The 25,334-nt window shown below is 36.9% G+C and overlaps 5 protein-coding genes, 2 long non-coding RNA genes, 1 other non-coding gene and 1 pseudogene across 15 annotated transcripts; 1 reads left to right on the top strand and 8 right to left on the bottom strand.

Moving 5' to 3' along the window:
• Window positions 1–903: 903 nt before the first annotated feature.
• Window positions 904–2,892, bottom strand: LOC104722426 (nudix hydrolase 10-like). Of its 4 annotated transcripts, none has more exons than XM_087476297.1 (8): window positions 2,579–2,892; window positions 2,425–2,490; window positions 2,135–2,272; window positions 1,807–1,884; window positions 1,670–1,720; window positions 1,550–1,584; window positions 1,364–1,472; window positions 904–1,273 (listed from the first exon to the last, which is right to left on the bottom strand). In XM_087476297.1, exons 1-8 carry the CDS (start codon window positions 2,747–2,749, stop codon window positions 1,073–1,075), a joined length of 849 nt encoding a protein of 282 aa, XP_087332423.1. In that variant the 5' UTR covers window positions 2,750–2,892; the 3' UTR covers window positions 904–1,072. The 4 variants fall into 4 exon arrangements, with proteins under 4 accessions (XP_087332423.1, XP_087332425.1, XP_087332426.1 ...); XM_087476299.1 differs by having other exon boundaries at window positions 1,359–1,472; window positions 2,579–2,890; XM_087476300.1 differs by having other exon boundaries at window positions 1,359–1,472; window positions 1,807–1,869; window positions 2,579–2,890.
• A 502-nt stretch (window positions 2,893–3,394) lies between these two features.
• TRNAK-CUU (transfer RNA lysine (anticodon CUU)) lies at window positions 3,395–3,464 on the bottom strand. The gene has a single exon. It is a non-coding gene; the product is annotated as a tRNA-Lys (tRNA).
• A 501-nt stretch (window positions 3,465–3,965) lies between these two features.
• Window positions 3,966–7,112, bottom strand: LOC104722425 (zinc finger CCCH domain-containing protein 48). 2 transcript variants are annotated; one of them, XR_015571080.1, is made up of 10 exons: window positions 6,953–7,075; window positions 6,327–6,847; window positions 6,125–6,220; window positions 5,741–5,830; window positions 5,495–5,596; window positions 5,120–5,270; window positions 4,915–5,034; window positions 4,768–4,827; window positions 4,569–4,666; window positions 3,966–4,485 (listed from the first exon to the last, which is right to left on the bottom strand). XR_015571080.1 is itself a non-coding variant. In XM_087471797.1 (10 exons), exons 2-10 carry the CDS (start codon window positions 6,774–6,776, stop codon window positions 4,341–4,343), a joined length of 1,308 nt encoding a protein of 435 aa, XP_087327923.1. In that variant the 5' UTR covers window positions 6,777–6,847; window positions 6,953–7,112; the 3' UTR covers window positions 3,966–4,340. The 2 variants fall into 2 exon arrangements, 1 of the variants encoding a protein (XP_087327923.1); XM_087471797.1 differs by having other exon boundaries at window positions 5,124–5,270; window positions 6,953–7,112.
• A 66-nt stretch (window positions 7,113–7,178) lies between these two features.
• Window positions 7,179–11,701, bottom strand: LOC104722424 (ABC transporter B family member 28). Of its 2 annotated transcripts, none has more exons than XM_010440578.3 (16): window positions 11,042–11,701; window positions 10,718–10,905; window positions 10,591–10,614; window positions 10,408–10,509; window positions 10,127–10,217; window positions 9,918–10,018; window positions 9,768–9,818; window positions 9,534–9,662; window positions 9,162–9,224; window positions 8,797–9,076; window positions 8,512–8,660; window positions 8,343–8,432; window positions 8,117–8,251; window positions 7,976–8,032; window positions 7,834–7,890; window positions 7,179–7,544 (listed from the first exon to the last, which is right to left on the bottom strand). In XM_010440578.3, the coding sequence occupies exons 1-16, from the start codon at window positions 11,427–11,429 to the stop codon at window positions 7,308–7,310; spliced, it is 2,142 nt and encodes a 713-aa protein (XP_010438880.2). In that variant the 5' UTR covers window positions 11,430–11,701; the 3' UTR covers window positions 7,179–7,307. The 2 variants fall into 2 exon arrangements, with proteins under 2 accessions (XP_010438880.2, XP_087327922.1); XM_087471796.1 differs by having other exon boundaries at window positions 10,382–10,509; window positions 11,042–11,692.
• Window positions 11,702–12,580: 879 nt separating this feature from the next.
• LOC104722422 (dehydration-responsive element-binding protein 1A pseudogene) lies at window positions 12,581–13,567 on the bottom strand (annotated as a pseudogene). The gene has a single exon (XR_015571081.1). The product of XR_015571081.1 is annotated as a dehydration-responsive element-binding protein 1A pseudogene (transcript).
• A 2,180-nt stretch (window positions 13,568–15,747) lies between these two features.
• On the bottom strand, window positions 15,748–16,376 carry LOC104722423 (dehydration-responsive element-binding protein 1A). Its single transcript, XM_019231518.2, has one exon. It carries the CDS (start codon window positions 16,240–16,242, stop codon window positions 15,853–15,855), a length of 390 nt encoding a protein of 129 aa, XP_019087063.1. The 5' UTR covers window positions 16,243–16,376; the 3' UTR covers window positions 15,748–15,852.
• A 1,900-nt stretch (window positions 16,377–18,276) lies between these two features.
• On the top strand, window positions 18,277–20,273 carry LOC104722421 (uncharacterized). Its single transcript, XR_757205.3, has 2 exons — window positions 18,277–18,638; window positions 19,684–20,273. It is a non-coding gene; the product is annotated as an uncharacterized LOC104722421 (long non-coding RNA).
• Window positions 20,274–20,314: 41 nt separating this feature from the next.
• On the bottom strand, window positions 20,315–21,266 carry LOC104722420 (dehydration-responsive element-binding protein 1B-like). Its single transcript, XM_010440574.3, has one exon. It carries the CDS (start codon window positions 21,120–21,122, stop codon window positions 20,484–20,486), a length of 639 nt encoding a protein of 212 aa, XP_010438876.1. The 5' UTR covers window positions 21,123–21,266; the 3' UTR covers window positions 20,315–20,483.
• Window positions 21,267–21,835: 569 nt separating this feature from the next.
• Window positions 21,836–23,816, bottom strand: LOC147933736 (uncharacterized). 2 transcript variants are annotated; one of them, XR_015571043.1, is made up of 4 exons: window positions 23,604–23,816; window positions 22,451–23,258; window positions 22,322–22,366; window positions 21,836–22,219 (listed from the first exon to the last, which is right to left on the bottom strand). It is a non-coding gene; the product is annotated as an uncharacterized LOC147933736 (long non-coding RNA). The 2 variants fall into 2 exon arrangements; XR_015571044.1 differs by having other exon boundaries at window positions 22,327–22,366.
• Window positions 23,817–25,334: the final 1,518 nt, after the last annotated feature.

Genomic DNA, 25,334 nt, shown 5'->3' with positions numbered 1-25,334 from the left:
TGGAAAAAAATGAATGATAATAATGGAAGTATATATCAAAATGAATGTACCCAAGCTATCAAAATAGATTCCAGACATATCTCTGTCTGTATACATCAACACCCGAAGAGTTGAGAATGGAACGTTAAAGAAAAATGGATGAAATGAGTCATGAAGACAATGATTCATTTGAGTACAATCAAATACTTGTATTCGAATATATTGGTATTTATTGATTTATTGCTTAGTGGATTTGATGTGGTGTATAATGTAGTTGTGATTGTATGTTAATGGGTGTGTAATTGTATTGAGCTTTTGAAACCATCAAATAAAAAACAATATCTTCACATTATATTTCTTCATCACGAGCTCCCTATGTGTTTATGCTTGCTATATTAATTGTACTTTGGCTCAGATAATGGTATTTAACTATTTATTGATTTATTGTTTAGTGGATTTGGACGTTTGTATTCATCCCTCTTCTCTCAATCAATCAGAATTTTGTATTTAATATTTAAATTAAAAATAAATCAAAAATTAAATTAAAAAGCAAAACAAATTTTGTATACTTTTAATTAAAGAAAGTTAAATATTGGCTTGATTTAAATTTTACAATTAAATAAGCTTATATATCGGTTTGGGTTTATAAATGAGAATTAGAGTTTAAATTTTACAATTAGAACGAAATTATATGTCGGTTTGGATTTACAAATAATGTGATTATGGTTTAGATTTCACAATTAAAACAAAACTATATGTCGGTTTGGGTTTACAAATAAGTTGGTTAGAGTTTAGATTTTACAATTAGAACGAAATTATATATCGGCTTGAGTTTACAAATGAGGTGGTTAGAGTTTAGATTTTACAATTAGAGCGAAATTATATATCGGTTTAGATTTACAAATGAAGTGGTTAGAGTTTAGATTTTACAATTGGAACGAAATTATATATCGGTTTGGAATTTTTATTTTACAATGATATATACGCATTTTGTTTTCTTATTTTATAAGGGGTGTGAATACACAGGTTCACCCAAGTATTGTCCGGTCTCTTAATAATCATGATGATTAAACCTTAATGGTCGTAGACGAAGTTAAGAAATAGGATTGTTCATATCTTCTAGTTTATTCGAGTAGAGATAACCTAACTTGTCGACAAAGAAAGATGTAATACGTTTTGTGGAAAAACCAGTGTAGCTCTTTTCCATTTTCATTGAGCAAATGCGGTGAATAGCTTTGAAGAGATCGTTCTTTTGTGTGATAGGCTGACAGGCAGAGTCCTCGAACCGCATCCACTGCGCACATTCAAGAAAAAGAATTGGGAAAGATTGCAACAAAATAATGTTTTCAGATTTAGAATAATTAAGAAGTAGAGGTTACTTTACTTGAGCTGCTTCGATCTCTAAATCCTGCTTTTGAATATCGAAGGAGGTAGGTCGCAGGAGACAAACGAAGAATAAATCTGATTTGGCAAAAAATGACTCATGGGTTTGACTGCAAACATAAGGCTAAAAATATTAGAATGTGCAAGTATCAAGATTCAGTGAAGCAGAGGATGTGATGATCCGTACCAGAAAGCTAGAATCTCCACAAACTCTGTGTCGATCTGAAGATATATTAAGATTGAAATATTAGGTTTTATATACTAATAATCTTCATATTCACATATTAAGGCGTATGAATCTGCTTACGCCTGTTTCTTCTTTCACTTCTCTAATGGCTGCTGCGAAAATATCCTCACCCTATACGCAAAAAAAAGAAAAAAAGTTAGGTGAAAATGAAATCTTCAAAAACATGTACAAAGGGATTGAAAACTTATAACGCACACCTCGTCAACAACGCCTGTTGGGATTTTCCAGACACCTGTTCCGCATAATGTACCGTATTTTTCCTGCACAACAAGAATCTGCCTCTAGTTTTTTTAATTTACGATGCAAGATGATCAACCATTCATGTTGACAGCAACACACTTGGTTTTGGAACACCATAAACCTAATAACTGATACCACAAACACACACACACCTCTTTGTTTGCATGCTAATATTATGTCTTTACGTTTTAAGTTGCATGCTGATACATATGATGATTAATTAGTATATTATATCTTGGAACCGCAAAAAAAAAAAAAAAAAAAAAAAATGTGTCCTAAGTATACCTCCTTGTTCTGGTTCAAGACAACAGCACCAACACGAACTCGATGAGAAGCATTCAAAGGAATAGTACTCTCGGCTTCGGGAATCCAGTAAACTAGCATCAGGTAAGTTAGCTCAGCGTGGTGGTACCGGAAACCTTCCTACACAAATTATCATAGCACCACAAACTCAAGAGCCAACACAACAAGCTTTCTGGAGCTCCATCTCAAAACTAACTGGTAACAAGAATCCGTAGAACATCTAACATAGGCAGATAATAAATTGACGTTAATATGCAAGACTTAGGCATCACCTTAACCGCGGGTTCCACAAGGTTTACATGTGAGAGAGGCAAGTTTAACCATACTCCCTTTTTACCCTGAATGAAAGAACAACTTCAGAGAATTAAACGCTCACTCAAGAAGAGAGATCGATGCATGTGATCGCATGCATGCACCAGCACAAACCTGTAAACGCCACTGCGCGAATGAGTATTTTAGCGCTGCAACGAAAGAGTTATTATCCATAGGAATTTTCATCTCCACAATCACTCCTCCGTAGTCATCATCCACAAACGGAAGTACCTCACAGATCTTTTGTTCTACTCCATTAATAAGAGCAGCCTCTTGGTCTGTCATGCTTCAAATTCTGAGAATTTGGTTTTGGTCGAAAGATTGGATGATTTTTAGTATTTTCAACTAAAGGAGATCAAGATAGAGAGAAAAGGGAGAGTGTGGTTTCAACAAAGCAAATGATTTCAAAATGAGAACAATCACGAGGCGGTAATGGTGAAAGTCAAGTGCTTATATAAGTATTTAGAATATTAAGAGCTGCATATAGTGGGGTGGGTCATTAATCATAAGGAATAATTAATAATGGCCTTCACATTAACCCGACGCGATCCTTAGGTGGAATGACGCAGTCCCACACGTCAGTTATAACGCAAAATAAATATATGCATACGTAACACACCCTAATTAGAATATAAATACTTCGATCATGTGATTTCATGTCGTATATAGTAATTTTCATGTTTGACGGTATATTCTTAAGAGAATAGCCTAAACGGAATCATATTGGCATGTTGTTGACTTGTGACATGAAACCAGTGGGAAGATGCAAGAAGGCCAGAAACATGAAGCGGCAAAAAAATTTCATGTTTGACGGTATATTCTTAAGAGAATAGCCTAAAAGGAATCATATTGGCATGTTGTTGACTTGTGACATGAAACCAGTAGGAAGATGCAAGGAGGCCAGATACATGAAGCGGCAAAAAAAAAATTCGCCCACCGTGGGGCTCGAACCCACCACAAGGTTAAGAGCTTTGCGCTCTACCAACTGAGCTAGACGGGCTTTTTGTTAGGTCTCCACATATATGAACTTAGTACCGTAAATATCCCCACGTCGCATTCTATGTTGACTAATTCAACTGACTTTGGTCACTAGCCATTTGTATATGTTAAAACCGGCCATATTTCTATCTCAACAATTCTTGGACAGACCTATAAATATTTCTTGCTCAACCTGTGAAATTACACAGACAAATATTGGCAAACCAACAAAAACAAATGAAAGACAAACCTCTCTGTATGCCCGTTTGGATCTGTACCTAGCAAGCTATATGCACTTGCCATCTGTGTCTTGTCCTGCTGGCAAGCCATAAGCTCGATATGAAGCCGCTCGATACCTACAGGTTTGGTTTCTCTCAAGGGTTAGTGGGGAAACCCCATTGCTCATGGAAGTAGTGCTATCAAGGTTAGTAAGATGCTTTTGGAAACTCAGTTAATACATTATTGTGGACATTCTCCTGCACATTCAACTCTGACTATAATCTGGATATAGTATGGAATTCTCTTCATGATAAATCTCTTTTATTACTCTCAAACACGATCACAAATATATATGCAATAAATTACAAGACAAAGAGTGCTGACCAATGAGGGACAAAACTTCTTATGCCTAAGAACTGTAACCAACGTGTCAGTTCCATACGCGTTGGTGGAACTGACTAGACCATGTCTCTGCTTGGACATAAAACCAATATAATAGTTGATACAATCAGTCATTCATAATCTGTCTTCCCTGCAGATAGTTAATAGAGCCTGAGAGACAGATGCTTTGATGCTATTGACGAGCTCTCAGTAGAACAAAACAAACAAGAAGAACTCTTGACACTCGGCGAAGAAGAGATTTTGACAATGGTGAGGAACTAGGGCTCTGTTTAGAGCCTCAAGACAAAATGACAGTTGGTTCCGTTGACCACTTCCATACTTTAACTTGACCACTTCCATCGCCAGTGAAAAATATGCCCCCGGGGCCTATCTGGATCGACCGAATCTCTTGCTTTGCCAAAATTTTGCCCCTTTCCGTAAACCTTACACAAGAACAAAGAACTAAGCTTTTGAAAGTAAAAGATAACTGTAGACTCATGAAACAAACAGCATTAGAAGGACTTACGATGGCAAGTCATACAGGTGCAATGAATTGTCATTGCACGAACATAACAGTACTGGCTTGGCTTCTGCATCATGGACGCCACATAGAGCTAACACACCCTAAATCCAAATAGCCATTGAGAACTCGTTAATTACATATAGATTGAACCAAAAGAGAAAATAAGTAGATGACATTTCACAAAAAACGCAAAGAACTGTACATATTCTTCTTTGTGAGTATATGTCACTTCTAAGTTTCCACCTTCAGTAGCAGCCCATATCTACAGCGGAAACAAAAAACAGCGAATAATGTCATATTTAGGAATTGAGCCAGGTCAGATAAAATATCTAGCAAGTTGAAAACGAACCTTGACAGTGTTGTCCAATGAACATGACAGAAGAAATTGATCCCAGCAAATGAGAGACATGACAACTGAAGTATGCTCTGTAAGCGTTTGTATACACTGCAGATTATCTAGGCTCCAAACCTGTTAAAACAGATAAGGCAGACCAATTAACTCAAAAATATTAACAAAAAAATGGGGTTTTAATTCACGAATGAATAGGCACTACTTGCTTTTATAACATTGTCCATGGCACCAGAATAGAGTCTGTTTGCTCCAACATATAAAGAAACAACTGCAAGGGTGTGGCCCTTTAGTGATGCAGCTGGATCAAAACAGCTAGTGGTACTATTGTATTTCCAAACTAAAATAGAGCCATCCTGCACAGACAGTGATATATCCTTGTAAGAAGACTATTTAACCTAACCAAAATCCAATAGATCAGTATATTTCTATAATAGAGGTGTGTTTTCCTAGAGACGAAACAAAGATACTCTTAATGATAATTCAGGTGGCAAAAAAGAAAAAAGTATACACATGACGCTAAAGCACTATTCTACTCCAAGGCCTTAAGATAAAAGAAGTTTATAGTCAAAGTATTTACTTGTGTGCCAGCGAACAACAGATCAGTACCAACAACCAGTGAATATACTTGGCCAACAGGTCCGGTGAGACTCAGGTCTGCATTGTTTTGGATATTCCACGCCTGCATTTATATATATGGATCAAAAATCTATGTCCGTAACAGTAATAAACTTAACAGGATAGGGACAACAAAAGTGATTCTCAGTATACATGGAAAGATTTAACAGTTAAGGAACCATGCTAATAAATTATACTCTAAACTTACCTTAACAAGATTTGGCATGCCAACCAATAGCCAGGGACCTTCACTAATCATGCAGCCAACTTCCCCACAAAGATTGAGTACACCTGTACACTATATCATAGGAAAACAATACACTACAGCAATAAGCACGTTTAAAAAAAGAAGTCAATCTAAACATTTCCGGAAAGCATTACTTAATGCAAAAAATGCATATCAAAATAGTGTTTTTAAGTTCACTAAATAAACAACATAAACAGGGGGTTCTGCAGAGTGATAGGCTAAAATGGCACATCTTGGTCGGGTAGTAACTAAGCAATAACAAGTATCTATAGATAGCTATGGAAGGAAACTCAATCAAAGAACAACAAAAGATGCAACATGAACAATTAGCGGCAAATCAAAAACCTGTCCTGAAGCACAATCCCATATCCGCACAGTTTCATCTTTACTCGCAGTGTAAAGCTTATCTGATCCAGACGGCAAAGCAATCCCAGTGACTACCTGCTCAAGAAAACAGAACAAAGAACACACCATCAACATCGCCACCACCAACAATCACAACAATCCAGCAACACTAACTTATAAGAACTCGAACAACATCTCCTACCTTCTGATGCCCATCTAGCTGAGTCAACAATGAGAAACTATCCCCTTTGCTCCAACAATGCAAGTATCTACATTTATCACCGTAAGGGCAATTCCCATCAACCCAAAACTTGCAAAGCTTCTCCGTCTTTGTCACAGTCCTGTTCCCACCGAATCTCTCCCAGGTCTTATTAGCACTCCCGCTGAACCCAGGCCCTCTCCGATGACTCGGACCCGCAAAACCAGATTCATCAGCGACCCTTTTGTTCGTAGACGAAGAAGTCGCAACGGGACCCGGACCCGGACCCGGCAATTCTCTATGCAGGTACGGGCAAGGGTAGCGATTGCACCGTCCTGCTCGCCAGTGGAAACAAACCTTCTGATTCGAGTCCGTCTTGGGACGATTCGTGTTGCCGCCTCCGCCTAGTCTATGAAAGACTCTCTTGTTTCCTCCGTTCATATCTAAATCCATCGAATTGGATTGGATTCTCTAAATTACGACAAGTGACTCCAGAAAGTCAGAACACTCGGAATTGGATTATCCTGTAAACGTCGAACGGATCATTACTAATCAAATTACCAAATCCGATCATTAAGTTATAAAAAAAAAACAAGCGCGAAAATCGAATGAAACCCTAACAAGATTACCTCTGTGAATCTCTCACAAAGGATGTTTCTTTTGATAAATCAGAAATTGGAAGAGAGAATGAAAGAAGCAAGCAGCTTCGGGTTTTTTTTAATCTTATTAGCAAGCAGCTTCTTGGAGATGACAGAAGAAGTGAAAACAAGATTATATAATATAATATCACTCCACGTCAGCTTCAAATCGATGGTTGTTAAATTTTCGAGATGTCAAAATCAAAATTACTATAACTTTTTGTGGGTAAAGTTGTAGATTGGATAACACAGGAACCACTATTTGTAGAGTCATTTGTTACAAGTTACATTTATGTAGTAATAATCTACTACACTCTTGTAAAAGGAAACTCTAGAGTAATCAAAATTACTCAAAGGCCAGCCTCTGAGTGCCAACAAGTGAAGCATACGATCCATTTTGCGCCACCAATTCAGAATGTGTTCCTAGCTCTATGATCTTTCCATCAGAGCATACTGCAATCTGATGTGCGCTCTGGACTGTGCTCAATCTGTGAGCGATCACTAGTGTTGTCCTGTCTTTCATCAGGCGGTTCAACGCACTCTGTACTAAACGCTCGCTCACTGCATCAAGCGCACTTGTCGCCTGCAACAAGAAAGCAAGAGAGAATAAGCAGCGTCTCATTTTATCTTTAAGCTATTTCTGCGTTAGTACCAGTTTTCTGTTCTGTTCAGACTAACAGATTCTCTGAACCGTACAACTAGATGAGTGCTTAAGAGTAGTTCGCTCTTTCTTCGTTTCTAGGATTGCATTAGAAATGGTTCTGAATGTAGCATGGAACACTGTTTGTGTTCTTGAATGAATATGCTTCTAGGCTTCTAGCAAAGGAAAAAAGCCAATCAAATGAGATATTATTAGAATAAGAGTCTCTCACCTCATCGAGAATCAAGATGGGGGCATTCTTCAACAGAGATCGAGCTATGGCAACTCTCTGACACGTTGATAAACAAGCATTTCAAAGCGGTAGCAAAAGACTATAAGGAATCAAAAACACGTAGCTGTTAATGTTTCTATACCTGTCTTTGGCCTCCACTAAGCAAGCCTCCTCTTTCACCAACCAGTGTATCGTAGCCCTATACACAAACACCAGTATTGCTCAGAAGAACTCAAGTGCATTTGCCAGGAAGAACAGGTGAGTTGTTGCACACGAGGCGAACCTGAGGAAGTGAGATTATGAAGTCATGAGCGTTGGCAGCTTTGGCTGCCTTAATGATGTCGTCCTTGGACACATGAGCATTGGGGAGACCATATGCAATATTTTCGGCCACGGAGAGAGAAAAGAGAACAGGTTCCTGAATCACACATAAATATAACCTTTAAAAAAAGAGAAAAAAAAAAAAATAATGCTACCATGCCTGACCAATAGACGTTATGTATACACACCTGATTTACAATTGAAACAACCCTAGCCCATTCACTCTTGTCAAACATCCTCACATCCTCTCCACCCACAGTAATGCGTCCTTGTGTTGGCTGCGAGAATTGGAAAATTCAACATATAAGCATGATGTAATAGTGGCTTTGAACTTTAGTCTTAACCTCATAAATTAACCTCATAAAAGCGTGCCAATAACTGTACGACAGTACTTTTTCCCGCACCACTAGAGCCAACAAGAGCAGTTACGGTACCAGAATTCAACGTCAAACTGAGCCCATCAAGAACTTTTACGTCGGGTCGTAGAGGATAAGCAAAATGTACATCTACACTAGACAAAATAGAACATGGAAAAAGCCCTGATTAGAAATGGTAAAATCTACAGTTAATTTTAAAAAATTTAAGAGGGGAAGGGGACTCTTGAAATAAGATAATATGAGGTTTTTCTTGGTCTGATTTTACCTTCAAGACAGACATCTCCAGCCCATGTTAGGGTACGTAAATTGTTAGTTGATTTCAGATCTGACATGTAGTAATTGTCGAGGTGACGGATATTCACATTTGGGCCAGAAGACAAAAACAATCTAAGGTTTTCGTCTTGGACTTTCTTTGTATGTATATCTCTTTCTAACCCGTAGGCAAGAGCCTCATCAATATCAACCGCGTTTAAAATGGAATTGATCCTGTCAACAGCAGCAAAAGTCCCACGTAGATCTCCAAACGTGTTTACAAGCCCTTGGACCTGGAATACAGAATACTGATTATTGTAAACCAAATGACAAGTATAGCATATGAGAGGTAAATGCTAGGTAGATAGAGGTACTAACAGCAAATGTTAGAGTAAATGTGTATCCAATGAATGAAACAACTGTTCCAACAGCGAGTTCACCCTGCGAAGGAGAAATTTTCAAGAATAAGAACCAAGAAATATGAAGTGACACAAGAAACTACACAAAAGATAGATACGAGAGGTTAATTATTTGGTTTTGATGATTTTAAATTTTCAGAAGTTAGTAACTTTAGGCTAGCTTATAACATCTACAATCATTCCAGAAAATATGAATGATAAGTAACACGAACTTCTGTAAAAGGAATTCATCAGACCATGTTTTCTCTGAAGGTTACTGGCCAAGAAGCTTTATTTCAGGTTCAATGATCAAAATGGGAATCAAAAAGTCTTACAGGATGGCATATCTTACCGTCTTCACCTTGCTTCCCCCAAGACAGTAAAGAGCCAACAGTGAAATATAAACAGCAACTCTTGTTATAGATTCATTTATCGATTTGAAAGTACCAAGCTTTAAGCCGCTACGCTGGAAAGCAAGAATCTGTATACCAAACAGGAGGTTAGAATAATAGATCATGGAACAGTTATAAAAAACCAACAATTGTTTAGATATGACTTTTAGCTAGTAAGAAGTCTAAAAGAAGACCTGGCTGCCGAATAGAGACATCTGACGTTTTTCACCACTGAATGATCTTACCTATAAAGGGAGACAAATTACTTTGTGTCTTGTTTCTTCAAAGGCAAATTAACGTTTCTATAGTTAGGATAATCTGCCTAAATCATACAAAGAACTTACAGTTCGGATTGCAGAAAACGTTTCTGATACACAATCAGACATGGTTGCTTGGGCTAATCCATGTGCTTTATAAACCGGAGCAGTCGACCTCTTGTATACAGCTTTTGAGATTTGACCGAGTGAGCAGATGTAAAGGTAAGCAAAGATGACCAAAAGTGATTACCATACAGAAAAGGTCTAGAAGATATGATAGGACATAGAGGATTTACCAACTAAAACTGAAACAGCAAGCATCAATAGACCAAGCACAGGTGCAAGCTGAGGTGAGAGAGTAAAAAGAATGCAGATTGTTCCAAAAACCTACAAAAGGGATAATACATTAGTCATAAGAACTGACATTCCTATGCAAAAAAAGATACACTCTGTCCATTTATAGAACTCCAAAACTAACATCAGACACAACACCAGGTTAAGATTACGTCTGTATTCATTATGCAGAATGGAAGTACAAACACAGATCTCACATTGCCATAGTAAAGAAATGGCTTGCCTCAGAAAATGCTCTAAACCCACGATCTCGGGAGATGTTATCATTCACAAGGCTATTCAGAGCACCAAGATCAGACGTGAGAAGTCCCGTCAACTCTCCTACCTAAAACACAATGACCTCAATATCAGGTTTGTGCCAAAATATCCCAGACATGATCAAACCAAGAGAAAAAAGAACACAGACCTTATATTTGTCGAAAAACTCTGCCTGCAAATATATAAAAGACACACATCAAAGATATATTCCAATGGTAAACAACAACAACCAAAAGTAGTTTTAACAAACATTGAGCATACAAGACAAAGCATACCTTCTGGATCAAAACCCTTCTAAAAATCTGAGCTCGTAAGGTTGCCATAACGTTTTCCCAGATAGCATTCATGTTGGTGACAAAAGCAATAGTAAAGATGGGTTCCAACGAGTACAAAACAGCGATTTTGGTCAGTAGCCGCCATAGAGGGTCCGGTCTCGCCCCAATCAATACTTCAAAGAATCTACCTACAACCAAAGATATATCCACTAACTCAAACCACAACACTTACCAAACACATCAATGCATCATACCCAAATTTAAACCTAAACTGAAACCAAAGAAACAGTAAAGGTGTAAGAGTGAAGTGAAGAAATCGATTACCAGAAAAGATAGGCATAGAGAGAGTGCAAGTGCTGCAGCCAACGAGAGTCAATAAGCAAACAACGAGTCTAAGTTTGTGCTTATCCAACAAGCTCCACACAAGCCCCCAGCTGATTAAATCCCTCGATACAGCCTCAGATTTGGATTCTTCAATCTTTGGGTCTGGTTCGTCTACGATAGGTGGCGCTCCAGTGACATAGGCCCGCACCAATCCATTGGATTTTGCTCTCAACAAAGGACGGAACTGGGCGGTGGAATCAGGTAAGCTGCGGAAGGAAAGAAACGGTTTTGGTCCACACGTTCTAAGGACAGACCCTTGGCAACGTCTACGAGCGACGACGACTCGAGTAGAACCGTGGTGGAAGAGGAGTGTGGTTGCAGACGCCATTGATATGGAAACCGCAACGAGCTTCGTCGCGACTGTAGCCAATTTAAGATAAAATTAAAATAAATAAAATAAGCGCCGTCTGAATTTAACTTTCCTCTTTCGGGGACCTCATAAAAAGCCACGTGGACTGAACATTGTTGAACATGTAAAATAGTGTAACTGTGTAAGTAGTAACGTATCCTCTTCTTCTTTTTGGCATCATCATCACATTAGTAACGTCTCTACAATTGGGGATGATGGGTTTTGTGAATCTCAATGATCCTAAGTAGTTCATTCATGAATCATGATCAATCTACCAAACAATTATCATGATAACTTTAGCGCTGTCATCAAAATTCATCATTGTGTCTCCAATATTGAGAGATCGAAATAGTGTATTTGGAACTTTTGATATTGTACTGAGATATTCAAATAGTAGTATTGTACTACTTAACCCAAGTGGCTCTCAGTTTCTTTAGCTATTTTAAAGAAGTACCCCCAAAACTTCAATATTTTACCCAAGAGCCTCAGATCTTTTGCTATTTTATACAAGTGCTTACTGCTACTCACCAAAAAAAATATCCAGTTGGGTTTACTATCTGCCAAAGTGTAATGGATCGTTTTCTCTTTACAATATTGAAACTTTTGTTATACCCAATAAATATATGAATCCAATCCATAAATAGTGCTCTGAAATTTCTTATATCTTTCTGCTATTTATTTATTGAACTGTTAGAAACTTTTGTTTATTCAACTGATACCCACCATAATAAGTCCATGTGGAACATTTTGTATTTTGGACAAAGTACAAAGAGAGAGCTTTTAACTATTTTAGAAGTGTCTCGCATCTTTTGTTATTGGGAGAAAAATTCGGGAACTTTTGATATTCTATATAGTGCCTATAATTTCCTCTTATTTACAAAAAAACTCACGGAAATTTTGGATATTTACCAAACGTCCCTGATTTTTGGTATTTGCCGAAGTACCAGAAACTGTTGCTATCAACCAACCTGGAACTTTTGCTATTTACATAAGTGCCTATAACTTTTCTTAGTCACGGAAATGCCAGAATCATTTTAACTTTTTACAGGTGAGCCCAAACTTTTTGTTTTTACTTAATTTTCTATGTTTATTTTATTTTTTTTGTTACGTATAAGGAGACCGAGATTATATACTGCACTCAAAAACACTTTCATTTGAAAACATCCTTACTGAATCATTTACATTCGTTTTTCACACTACCCACAAAAACAAAGATCCGTTCTATAAAAGGATCTAATATATAATACCAAAAACGGAACAAAAACAAAATAATTCACAAAATAATAAAATTTTAATAACTCCATAGCGACAACAAGTCATCATCGCCGTCGACAACATAATTTTGATTCCATTGTACGGACGGCGGTGGTAAAAGCATCCCTTCGGCCATATTAGCCAACAAACGCGGCATCCCGAACATGTCCTCATCGTCCATATAAAACACATCGCTCTGTTCCGGCGCTACGATAGCTTCCACCATCGTCTCCTCCATGTCAAAGCCATGATCAGCCGTCGTCGTATCACACATCTCATCTTGAAAAGCCAACGCAGCTTCAGCAGCCGCCTTCTGGATTTCCTTGGCGGATGTTGACTCCGGGATTCGTAGCCGCCAAGCCGAGTCAGCGAAATTGAGACAAGCTGACCTGCCTCGGAGGGTTATAGCGGCGACGTCGTGAGCACGAGCTGCCATCTCTGCGGTTTGGAAAGTCCCGAGCCAAATCCTCGTTTTCTTGTTCGGCTCTCTCAACTCAGAAACCCACTTCCCTGAGTTTCTTTGACGAACTCCTCTGTAAACCGGGTGACGAGTCTCGCGAAACTTCTTCCGACCCGCCGGTTTCTTGGGACAGCTCGTCGCAAGCGTCGGATAATAATCTCCGCCTGATGAATTCGGAGACTCGTAATCGGAGCCAAACATTTCAGAGAAAGCAGAGAATGATGAGTTCATTGTTGGAATACTCTGTTTCAAATATCAAAAAAGAAAAAACTGGATAAGATTCTGAGTAGAGTATAACTAGAGAAGATCTATATCTCTTATATGTGTAAATGGTTTTGATAAGAAAAAATAATATTTATTTCCTCTCTTATCCTAGGTGGATTTTGTAGTTTTGAAGATTTTTATAGAAAAGTTAGGAGTGAGAGCTTGCTGTTTTATATTAAGCCGATTGGCAAAGATATATTTGGATATATGTGGGGTCGAACACGGAGTTTCTGCCCCCGTGAATGAATGCCACGTGGATAAGACACAGATAAGCCGATCCCACGGTTTTGTAATTGTTTAGGCTGTCAATGGCTACGAATATGCCGCGTGTCCTTTGATCCCACGGTTTTAATTATTATATGCCTTTATGAGTTTTTTTATGAAATATGAATGTGTGGCTGTTGTTTATTGTGTACGACAACCATTATTAAATACTACCTTTTTCTATTCATAGTCTCTCTTTTATTAAAATAATAGTAATAGAGGTAAAGATCTCTGAGTAACGAAACGAGATATTTTGAAATGCTCTTCTTTATGTCTTATCTCCCTTGACATCTAAATATCGTGCATTTGCAACTACTTCTAGAGAATTGTGAGATTAGATATCTGTGTCGTGTCCTAATATTTAGTCAAAACAAATATTTACAACAGACAAACTTTTCATTACACATTATATTAATCGAATTAGGTAGTATCTTATAATTTCAATCCAGATTAAGGACAGAAAAACAGATAAAACAAATGAATGTTTAAAAATAGTCATAAAATTTGACTATTTTGGAGGATTAATTAGGCTTGTAATTTGCAATCAATGAACTATAGGGAACCAACTTAGGCTTGAGAATTAGAGACCCTTTTTTTTCCTTCTATACATGAGTTTAGGTAATTCAAGCCACGTTGTTCACAACATAATATAGTTTAAAGTTACTTTCTATAACTTTTGAAAATAACCATTTTTAAGTTTTTATTTTATAATTTTGTGTATTGTCTCGATAGTTCGGCAGATGGTATTGTAGTTTCCTGGTATTCCAACGGAGGCTATACATTGGATTTCAAGAATGTTTTGAATCCATGAGAACCTAAGTTGGGCAATGTATGGATAAATATTTCGTATAAATTAGTCAATCTTCTAGTATTCCTTTACGTGAATATACATGGTCGTGCATAAACAAGTGGTAGGGGTGTAATTTATTTGGGAGACAAGATAAAATTAACAAATGTTTGGGTATTTGGCAAAAGAAAAATATGGTAAGCATATGTAACGAAAAGACCTTTGCACCGAGTATATATGTTTATCGCAATTAATTCTCAGCATCCGATCCCTCTCACAATAGGATAGTTTCTCTCCCTTCTCCAGTAGTGGTAAGAGTTCCTCCTCTTCTTCTCCCCATTCGCCAAGAGCTTCTCACTCGGAGGAACTCTACTTTTGTTCAACCATCATATCTATCTATTGATCCTCTCCTTCGTCTACCTTTCTTCCACGCTTCTTCACTGGAAAACTTCCGGAAACCACCACAAGTTGATTTTCCCGGCAAGATAGAATGGTAAACCTTTCTTATCCCAAACGTATTTAGTTGCTGTATTTTAATGTTCTATATATTCATATAATTTCTTTGTTTTTTTACAGTATATATACAATATAAACTCATATTTGTTCTATATGATCAGTTCGCTATTGGTATTGTAAGATGTTTAGAGCAATTAATTTACCCCCGCCGGTTGTATTTGTATATATACTTCCGCCGAATAATCATATATATATATATATATATGCACCTGTGGTAGTAGTGGATCTTAAATCTTAATAAGTAGAGCTTAAAGTTACTTGACACTTATAAATTTATTATAATAGGTGTTGTTTAACAAATTGAGGCGTACTGGGACAGTGACTTTAATTAATAAATAAACAAAAATAACTTCTTAAGGCAAGGATCAGACCGACCGATACAGAAGCAAGTTATACATCACTCTCAAATCTCAACAATATATAGTTTTTTTTTTTTTTTGTGCAAAAAACAATAGCTATAATAATATCTCAATTCTCAACAAACATCAATTAAAATATCTTCGCAATAAACGTTTCTGTCCTTACCTCTCGCTATCAAGTCTTCCATCCCCCACGTTGTTTGACATCTTCTGAGATATAAGACAAGGAGTGGTGGTGGGCGGAAAGAGTGGTAAGGTACATAAAACGACAAATAAAAAATACTATATATTATATTACTATATTAAAATAGAAAGTAATAAAACTTGAAAACGACGTGATATGGGTTACGGTACACCGCAGCGAGCCACGTAACGGACCACTGAAAGGGGGAAAGCTTCCATTGCTCTTTTGTGGGACCTACCTTTCTGTTTTTGGTGTGTACGGGACTATTAATGGAGGTTTTTGCTGAATCAGTTGTTTCGGTTTTATAGTCCAGTTTAGGAAACGTTGGACCAGATCTGTCTGAGTTTCGGTATTCTTAGCCGCCAAGCTGAGTCAGCGAAGTTTAGACAAGCGGATCGGCCACGGAGGGCTATAGCGGCGACGTCGTGAGCACGAGCTGCCATCTCGGCCGTCGGGAAAGTTCCGAGCCAAATCCTAGACTTCTTGTTTGGCTCTCTAACCTCACAAACCCACTTACCGGAGTTTCTCCGACGAACTCCTCTGTAAATTGGGTGACGGGTCTCACGAAACTTCTTCCTACCCGCTGGTTTCTTGGGACAGCTCGTCGCAAGCGTCGGAGAATAATCTCCTCCGCCTGATGAAACCGAAGACTCGTAATCGGAGCCGCCAAACATTTCAGAGAAAGCAGAGAATGATGAGTTCATTGTTTGGTATACTCTGTTTCAAATAATCTGGATAAGGTTTATAAGTAGAGAGAGTAACTAAAAAAGATCTTTGCTTTGTTAAAATAAATATTTCTCTCTCTCTCTCTTTTCTTGTCAGGTGGGATTCTTTTTTAAGTTTGTTGTAGTTAAAGAAAAGTTGGAGTGAGGAGCTTTATACTGGCCTTGAGATATTTAGATATTTTAGGGGCAAAAGAGAGAAAGGCGATAACACCGAGTTTGTGTCTCTGAGAACGCCACATGGATAAGACACAGCTCAGCAATCCCACGGTTCTGTTTTAATGAGTTGTTTAGGCTGTTACTCACTCACTCTCTGACATGTGTCCTCCGACCCTTCTTGGCAAGACTTTTTGACTCTTCACTCGTTTATTATTATACCTTTATGATTATGAGTTTTTTAACCTCTCATCGTGTCAATGTGTGGCTGTTATGTATCTTGGTGTACTAACCGTTATATTCATTATTAGATTCCTGAATGTAGAAATTGTCGTTAATTGTCACCCGTCCAATAGACATAAAATATCTGCATAACACGATATTTTAGATGCTTTTTTTTTTTTTTTGGTTCTTTTTTTTCCCTTGACATTTTGTACATTGCAAATTCTTCTAGAATATGAATAGCAAGACTAGATATTTGTGTACTACAGTTAGCTAAATATATTTATCATAAAATATACAAAATTATATAACATAATGATTTCCTTCGTTTAAAAATTAAATTGATCAAATTTGGTAATGAACATGTATGAAATAATGTCATGCTCATGCCAAAAAAAAGTGATAACCATTAGACAATCTAGATTTAATCATATGGATTTTACTTGTGCGTTGAATGCACCTGTAGTTGGACACGGTAAGATTTTCCTTGTATGAAGTCTTGATAGTCTTTGATTTTTGTTTCACGTCTGATATTCATGTCAGTGGTAATAGTCTTCTAAACTCTAAAATACTATTTCTACCACAACCACCTAAATTTTTTGATGGACAAAAGAATACTCGGGTATGATCATCATACCACCGAACCAATTAGTCAAGTTTTTTTTCGTCCTCAGGATCGGAACTGGAGACTTGTTTTGCAACACTAGTACCATGCATATATTCTTTTCCTTTGTCTACATATTCCAACATTAACATATCAGCTCTTTGGCAGAGAGAATCTTTACGGATGTCTTCACAGCATTGTAAACACAGATCGTAATTGCAATTTTGGGTTGGGCAACCGCGGTGCAAATCAAAAATTGATGTTGAGCAGTAGCTACTGCAACACAAATGGTTCTCAGTAAGATCAAATTAAACTGAACTGAAAAATCCTAATTACACCGCCTAGATTTAATCATATAAGGAAGTAAGCCATAACGTAGTTTTTTTATTACAAATATTTTGAAATGAGGTTGTGTTGAATGGTTTTTAAGACTGACTAAGAAGTGTACAAAGTTGTGAAATATGGTTTATAGAAATTTAGATTCGTAGTCGATAAACTATAAGGAAGCCGAAATAGTATAAATTTGGGAAAACCCTAAATGGTTAACTAGATCATCATTATTCTATAGGCAACTAAAGTAATGACATCTCCAAAAATATAAATTGAGTGATCTCCTAGTTTTTCTTTTTGGGATAGAAAATAGTTTTACATTGTAATCACTATAAATTATATACTGTACACTACGAAATTTGTATTTTTCTACAATAACTTTAAAAGATGTTATGAAAGCTATGAAAATTGTATTTAGAATTTTAATAATATATATATTTTTAATCCATAGAGACTTTAATTCAATTAAACTAAATAACATAACATTCTTTTATCAAATCGCAAAAAAAAAAATAAACAGAAAAATTAATTGCATAATTAGTCATTTTTCTTTAATATTCTCTACATCATGCATTGACAAAAGGTGGGGTGTGTTGGATTTAGGAGACAAAATAGAAAAGTGTTTGAGTAAGTGACAAAAGACGAATATAGCAAGCATGCAATATAAGAACATTTAGCATTAACTTGATCACAATTCTCAACCCTCTCTCTCTCTCTCTCTCTCTCTCTCTCTCTCTCTCTCTCTCTCTCTCTTCTCTCTACTAATGGTGGCGACCTCCTCCTCCTTCAGGCACCGCACCTCCTTCTCACACGGAGGAGTTTCTTCCTCCTCTCTTATCTTATTTCCTTCACCAACACCTCTATCTTGGAGTTTCTTCCTCATCTCTTCTCTTATTTCCTTCACCAAGACCTCTATCTTGGAGCTTCTTCATCCTCTCTTCTATTATTTCCTTCACCAACACCTTTAACTTGTGATCCTCTTCTCTTCAACTACTTCTCCTCTAGATCTACCTTCCCTTACCGGAAAACTCGTTGCAAATCATGATGAGTAGAATTTCTCGTCCAGGTACTCCGGTAAACCCTTTTGATCACATACTTATTTATTTGCTCCATTTGAATGTTTTATATCCAGTTATCCAATTATCAACACCTTTTTCTCATTACAATATACAATCTAAACTCATGTGTTCGTTCCATCTCTTCGCTACTGATTAAATAATGCTCTTGATTATGCAAAAAAAAAAAAATACACACACAATTTTGTAAAAGTAGACAATCAAGATTCATTCTGAAGTTAAAAAAAAACATATTAATCAATCGGTTTTATCTCGTATCCGGTATCCCTTCTCAAGTATAAAACTATATAAGTAGTATAGTACTTTTTTTTGTCCCTTAAATATTGATGTTAGAGGATTTTTACACAAATTAAGAAACAATGGTTATTAAGTTTAAATACAATATATTTTTTTTACTAAAAAGTATTATAGACACTATTAAGATTTTTAATTTTTTATGATTATTTTTTTAAAATTTATAAAATTTGATATTAATTAACTAAATGTGAATCTTTGTGAGACATGAAAAAACCATAGAAGGAGTGTATATACCATACGTACTAAAGAAATAATTTTCCTTTTTATACGCAAAAAGAAAAGAAAAAAATTCAACTCTGCCCAATGTCACATAAAAAATCATCTGCCGAATAATCGTTTGTGCAAGTGTTATCTCTTACAACACAGTCAGCTTAATTGCTTAGGTTTTTCGTTGGCGTCAGCATGATTGATTGGTTACGTAAGTCTAACAGATGTTTGACAAAACTAGCGTTGGAATTTAATAAACTAAACAAAAACATGTAAATGAATTATTAAGCCAGGGATTAGACTGATACTATTACTATATAATCTACAAAATATCTCAAATTTCAATAATACATGTACCTAATATCTCAAGTCAAATCCAATAAGAGCTATAAAATATCAACGTATGCCTAATATAGTAATATCTCAAGTCAAATCCAATAGAGCTCTAAAATATCAGTATTAATTATATTCGCTTCCAAAAAACGTCTCCGTCGTTGGCCTATCACACTCACGACTCCCACGTTTTCTTAGATATTTTGGAGAAGCACGACGACAAAGAGAGACATGGTCAAGAAATAAGACAACAAAATACTATTAGTAGAAAATAGAAACTAAAGGTTGAAGTGACGGGACACGTGGTGCGATACTCCACAGCGAGCCACGTAGAAGGTAGGCGATGAAGGGAAGGTATTCAGGTAGGGACAGTGTATCCGCGGTGGAGCCACGGTGTTAAGATTTTGATTGGCCCATGCGCTAGCTTGTGGGGACTATCTTCCTTTTTTTGGAATGTGGAACTTATTTTAACATTTGGTTGTCGTACGGACATGTTATTTTCGGTTTAGCTGAATCGGTTTTTCTGTTTCAAACTCTATTTTAGGGAACGTTTTTTTAAATCACATTCTTTAGCGGATTGGAATGGAATTTTTGGTAGCATTTTTGTTGGTAGATTCGACATGCCACACTACTTTATGAATATTATTATGTAGCTTTTGGTAGCTAAAGTGTAAGTCTCTAAATCATTCACGGGGTATGTGATGATATAACACAACGCCAATATGATCCACGTGTAATGATTGTGGCCACATATTCTGCCTTGAAAGCAACTATTCGACTTTTTAATTTTTCTTGGGGGTTCAACATTTCAACTTATCTGAGACAAATCAGTAGAAAACGATTTATTTGTATTGAATTATTTACACTCGTGTCTCACACAAGTCACACAATACGTTACTTACCAAAAAAAAAAAACAGAAGCAGAGGATCCATTCTAAAAAAAGGATTTCAAGATTTTAAAAAGATTATAGCACAAACTGGAAATGAACATCGAATTTTTAATAACTCCATAGAGACATGTCAGCATCTCCCTCGCCGTCATAATTGTTATTCCATTGTACGGACGGAGGTGGCAAAAGCATACCTTCAGCCATATTAGCCAAGAAACTCGGCATCCCGAACATTGCCTCCTCGTCCATATAAAACGCTTCGCTCTGTTCTGCCGTTACTACAGCTTCCACCAACGTCTCCTCCATGTCAAGGCCATGATCAGTCGTCGTGGTATCACTCTCATTTTGAAAAGCCAACGCAGCTTCAGACGCCGCCTTCTGGATTTCCTTGGCGCAGGTAGACTCCGGGATTCGGAGCCGCCAAGCCGAGTCGGCGAAATTAAGACAGGCGGATCGGCCACGGAGGGCTATGGCAGCGACGTCGTGAGCACGAGCTGCCATCTCGGCGGTTTGGAATGTTCCTAGCCAAATCCTAGATTTCTTGTTTGGCTCTCTCACTTCACACACCCACTTACCAGAGTTTCTCTGACGAACTCCTCTGTAAATTGGGTGACGAGTTTCACGAAACTTCTTACGACCAGCTGGTTTCTTGGGACAACTCGCCGCCAGCGTCGGACAATAATCTCCGCCTGATGATGAAGCCGGAGACTCGTAACCGGAGCCAAACATTTCAGAGAATGAGTTCATTGTTGGAATTGCTCTGTTTGAAATAATCTGGATAAGGTTGTAATAAGTAGTAACTAAAAGATCTCTCTGTTTCTATTATTAGTAAAACATCTCTGTTTCGTTTAAAATATTTATTTTTATATTTTCAGGTGGATTTAATGTTTGTAGCTAAAGAAAGGCTGGAGTGGGAGTTCGTCTTTATATTGGCCGGAGTGAATAGATATTTTATGGACAAAAATAAAAGAAGAACACGAAACTTCTGTCTCTGGGAATGCCACGAGTACAAAACACAAACTAAGCATTCCCACGGTTCTGTAAAAATGAGGTTTTCGGGTTTTACTCACTAAGAGTCTGACATGTGTCCTTTGACCTGTCTGAGAAGGCTTTTGACTCTTCTTCACTCGTTATATCTCTATGTGGGTTTCCTATACCTTCTATTGTGTGAAATTGTGAATGTGTGTGTGTGGCACTGTGGTTGTCGTTTTGTGTAGTGTAGGACAACCAATTTTTAAAATTATTAAGTTCCATGAATAAGCTTATTGTCACCCGACTACAAAATAATAGATAGTATAAGAATCTTATAATAAGATCTAGCCCTGGGGCTTCGGAATTTTCGGTATGTTTGGAACGGTTTATTCGGTTTTCAGGGTTATTCGGATTTTTCAAATTGGTTCCGAAATAATCCGATTAAAGATTCGGGTCGGTTTAAACGGTTCTCGGGTAATTCGAATCGGTTTGCTGTCTAAAATTCTTATCCGAATAAAACTGAAATACAATGTAATTCGGTTTTCTAAACCAAAATAGCCAAAAAAAAATGAGACTTTGCTCATCAATATACCATTACAGACCATATTTGCCATGATATACATCAGAATGTATGAACCAAAAGAAGCCTCAGAACAGTTTAGAATTGAGACAATACCATCACATTGTTCAAAAGAGAGAGAGAGAGGGTATTGAATCAATACAATAAGGCTGTTGGCTGTTGGTCTTGGTCGCAGGCTCCTTATCCTAGTCAAAATGTACTAATGAGGCATGAGGAGCTTCCATTTGCGCCAATAGTTAAGTTAAAGCTGCTAATCCACATCAAAAAGGACAAAAGAGCAGCCTATGATTACCTGTAAACATTGAAAACAAAGAAGCCTTAGAACTTATAATCGGTTTGTTCCAACAGTCAATAAACTATCAAGTAACAAGCAAGAACACATAAATTGAAATACTTAACTTATATAAAGAATTTCATTGAGTCTGTGCATTCCGTGAATCTACACAATGAAAACAAACAAGTGTGAGAACTTATAAGTAAGATGGTCTGAAGAAATGTATATAAACAGAAATGTTATACTTACCAAGGGATTCAAAGAATGCAACATCCTCCATCATTTGGGTTATGTTTGCAACTTCATCATCTGCTTTGAAGTTGCACCTAAGCCATTGCTGTGTGAGAGTCAGAACCTCAACCATATAAGGAGTTAAAGAACTCCTATATGAATCCAAGACTCGACCACTTGTGCTAAAAACTGATTCCGAAGCAACAGAGGAGACTTGAATAGCTAGAACATCCTTAGCCATTGCAGATAAGATTGGGAACTTCTGGCTGTTGCATTTCCACCATGAGAGGACATCATAAGGGAAACCCAAAGAACTCTCTACTCTAACCTATGTCTTCTCAGTTAAGTAGATATCTAACTCACTGCAGCCTTCTACTGGTCCCTTAGATCTAACCAGCTTGTTGTATAAAGAATCAATACCCTCACAGTCATCATCATCGGATAAGTCATCTACAATATGTCTCGGATTTTCAGCTTCTGGTTGATCAACATCCATAGGGTTGCTAAGTCTCAAACTGTATTCCGAGTACAGTTGTTTCATCACACATGTAAGTGAATTACTAAGCTTCTTAAACTATATTGTATTCTTACCATAAAGTTGTTCAAAGCAGAGAGTAGCAAACTGAATTTTATTCCGGGGATCTAAAACACTAGCAACAATGATGATCGGATTCATATTCATCAACCCATCCCAATACTTATCAAACTTATCAAACATAATATGAGCCTGCTTTCTAACCTCTTCATTACTATTTCTACTTCCTTCTATGATAACAGGTTCTTCACCATCCTTCCGGACGTTAGGGTCGTAATCTTCAGCCTCCATCTACAAAGCATAACAGACGCTTAGCATTAGAGAAGTTTAAACAAGTTTACCATCAAGAAAAGTCTACTCAATTCAATCGACTAACAACATCCCTAGGTTGTGGTTAATTTCAGCTTAAAACTTCAAAACTAAAAACAACAGTAGTACATTTAACAACCTCGAAGAAGAAATCAAGAAACTAGAACAAAATTTGGAAAATAAATCGATTTGGAAAAATTTAGGGTTAGGTTTTTTTTGTTGTAAATCAGAGATTAACGAGATTAGGGTACTACAAATTAACAGAAACCCAAGGATTTCAAACCATTTCGATTATAACAACAGAGATTGAAAGGAATAAGAGATTACCTTTTCGATTTGGGGATTAGGGTTCACCAAATCTGAAGAACCAACGCCTATATACTTGTTAGAAGACGAAGAAGAGTAACATAAGAAGAGATTAAGAGAAGGAGGGAAGAAATGATCAAGAAGAGTGAGTGAGTCGGACTTTGGTGTTCACGGCGAAAGAATCGTCGTTGCAGTCGCAGACAAGGGTTTCAGAGAGTGATTAGGTTTAGGGTTAATGAGATTATGAGAAAACTAAGCTTTTATACCTCGGTTTACAAAACCGATCGGAAATTAGATTCCAAACCGAATTTACCCGAAATCGAATTCCCAATTTTATTCAATCCGATCGGTTTACTTACTGTTGTTCTCTCGGACCCGAATTCCGAATGTTTCGGTTTACTCGGTCTAATCCGAACAAACCAAACCGAAGACCGAGGGGTAATAATATCCGTAAATGATATTTTATGTGTCTTGTTCTTGGACGTATTCTGCATTGCAACTAAATTGTGCGAGTAGATATTTGTGTGATCATAATAATTAAACAATTAAGAACATAATCATTCTTGATTTAATAATTAAATGAATAAAAATCGCTTGTCGGCATGTAACAACAATTCATCTCATATCAAAAAGTGTAATTATAATCACAATCTTGATAGACGGATAGGATTGAGCATATAAATTTTAATACTGACCCAAGAAGATTAAAAAACTCTTTAGCATGACCAAAAATTAACAAACGAAAATTAATAGTGAATGTTAAGCATAGGTGCTATAGAATAATATATCAGTATAAAGAAAAGGGACAAAGATTGGTATGGTTTTCCTTTTTGTGAATATTCTATAGTATTTCCTTCAGATTTTTATGGAAGTTATGTAATTTATACTTGAATATATGCGAGAACGCAAGTCAATAAACTAACGGTTTTGGAGTTTCATCGCATAAATTAGTCAATTCTCTAGAATACGATTTCTACCTGACTGTGTATTGGCAAGTGGCGGGGTGTGTCGGGTTTGGGAGACAAAATGAACAAGTGTTTGAGTACGTGACAAAAAGAGAGTGTGGTAAAGATGCAATAAAAATCTTTGCATGCAATTGATCACACAACCCTCAGCCTCATTCTCACTTTAAACTATTTCCTCTCTTTCCTCTCTCTCTAATGGTGGTGACAAGCTCCTCCTCCTACAATTACCATTCCACCTCCGCCGGGAGCTTCTTACTTGGAAGAGTTTACCCCTGTCTCATCTTATTTCCTTCATCAACCACCACACCTATCTTCTGATTCTCTCCTCTTCAACTACCTCTCATCCACATTTATTGCCGGAAAACTTGTCGAAAACCACGGTGAGTTGAACTTCACGAGAAGATACTCCAATTGAGAGCTTCAAACTTATATAGTTATAAATATATCAGCTCCAATTGAGTGTTCTATATCCATTCATGGTATATCTATATTTTCTTATACCCATTCATAGTATATATATATCTTTTCTTCACAATATATAACTTAATATGGTGATCTAATTCAAGTTCAAGATGTAATTTTTTTTTCTCTCTTTACAATATACAATTTCAAAATCATGTGTTTCCCTTCACTTCGCCGCTTCACTACTGACTTAGTTAATAATGATCTGCTTTATCAAAAAAAACATGTTATTGCAATTGTATTTTAATCTCCAATCAACGCTTCTTAAAGTACGTAGTAAAAAAAAAAAAAACAACCTTCGGCCAAAGAATCATCTGCACAAAAA

This window comes from Camelina sativa, chromosome 11, assembly GCF_030686135.1.
Source record: "Camelina sativa cultivar CO46 ecotype springtype chromosome 11, ASM3068613v1".
Lineage (NCBI taxonomy): Eukaryota > Viridiplantae > Streptophyta > Magnoliopsida > Brassicales > Brassicaceae > Camelina > Camelina sativa.
The sequence above is the reverse complement of the archived record's forward strand: the minus strand, read 5'-3'. Positions and strand labels throughout refer to the sequence as shown.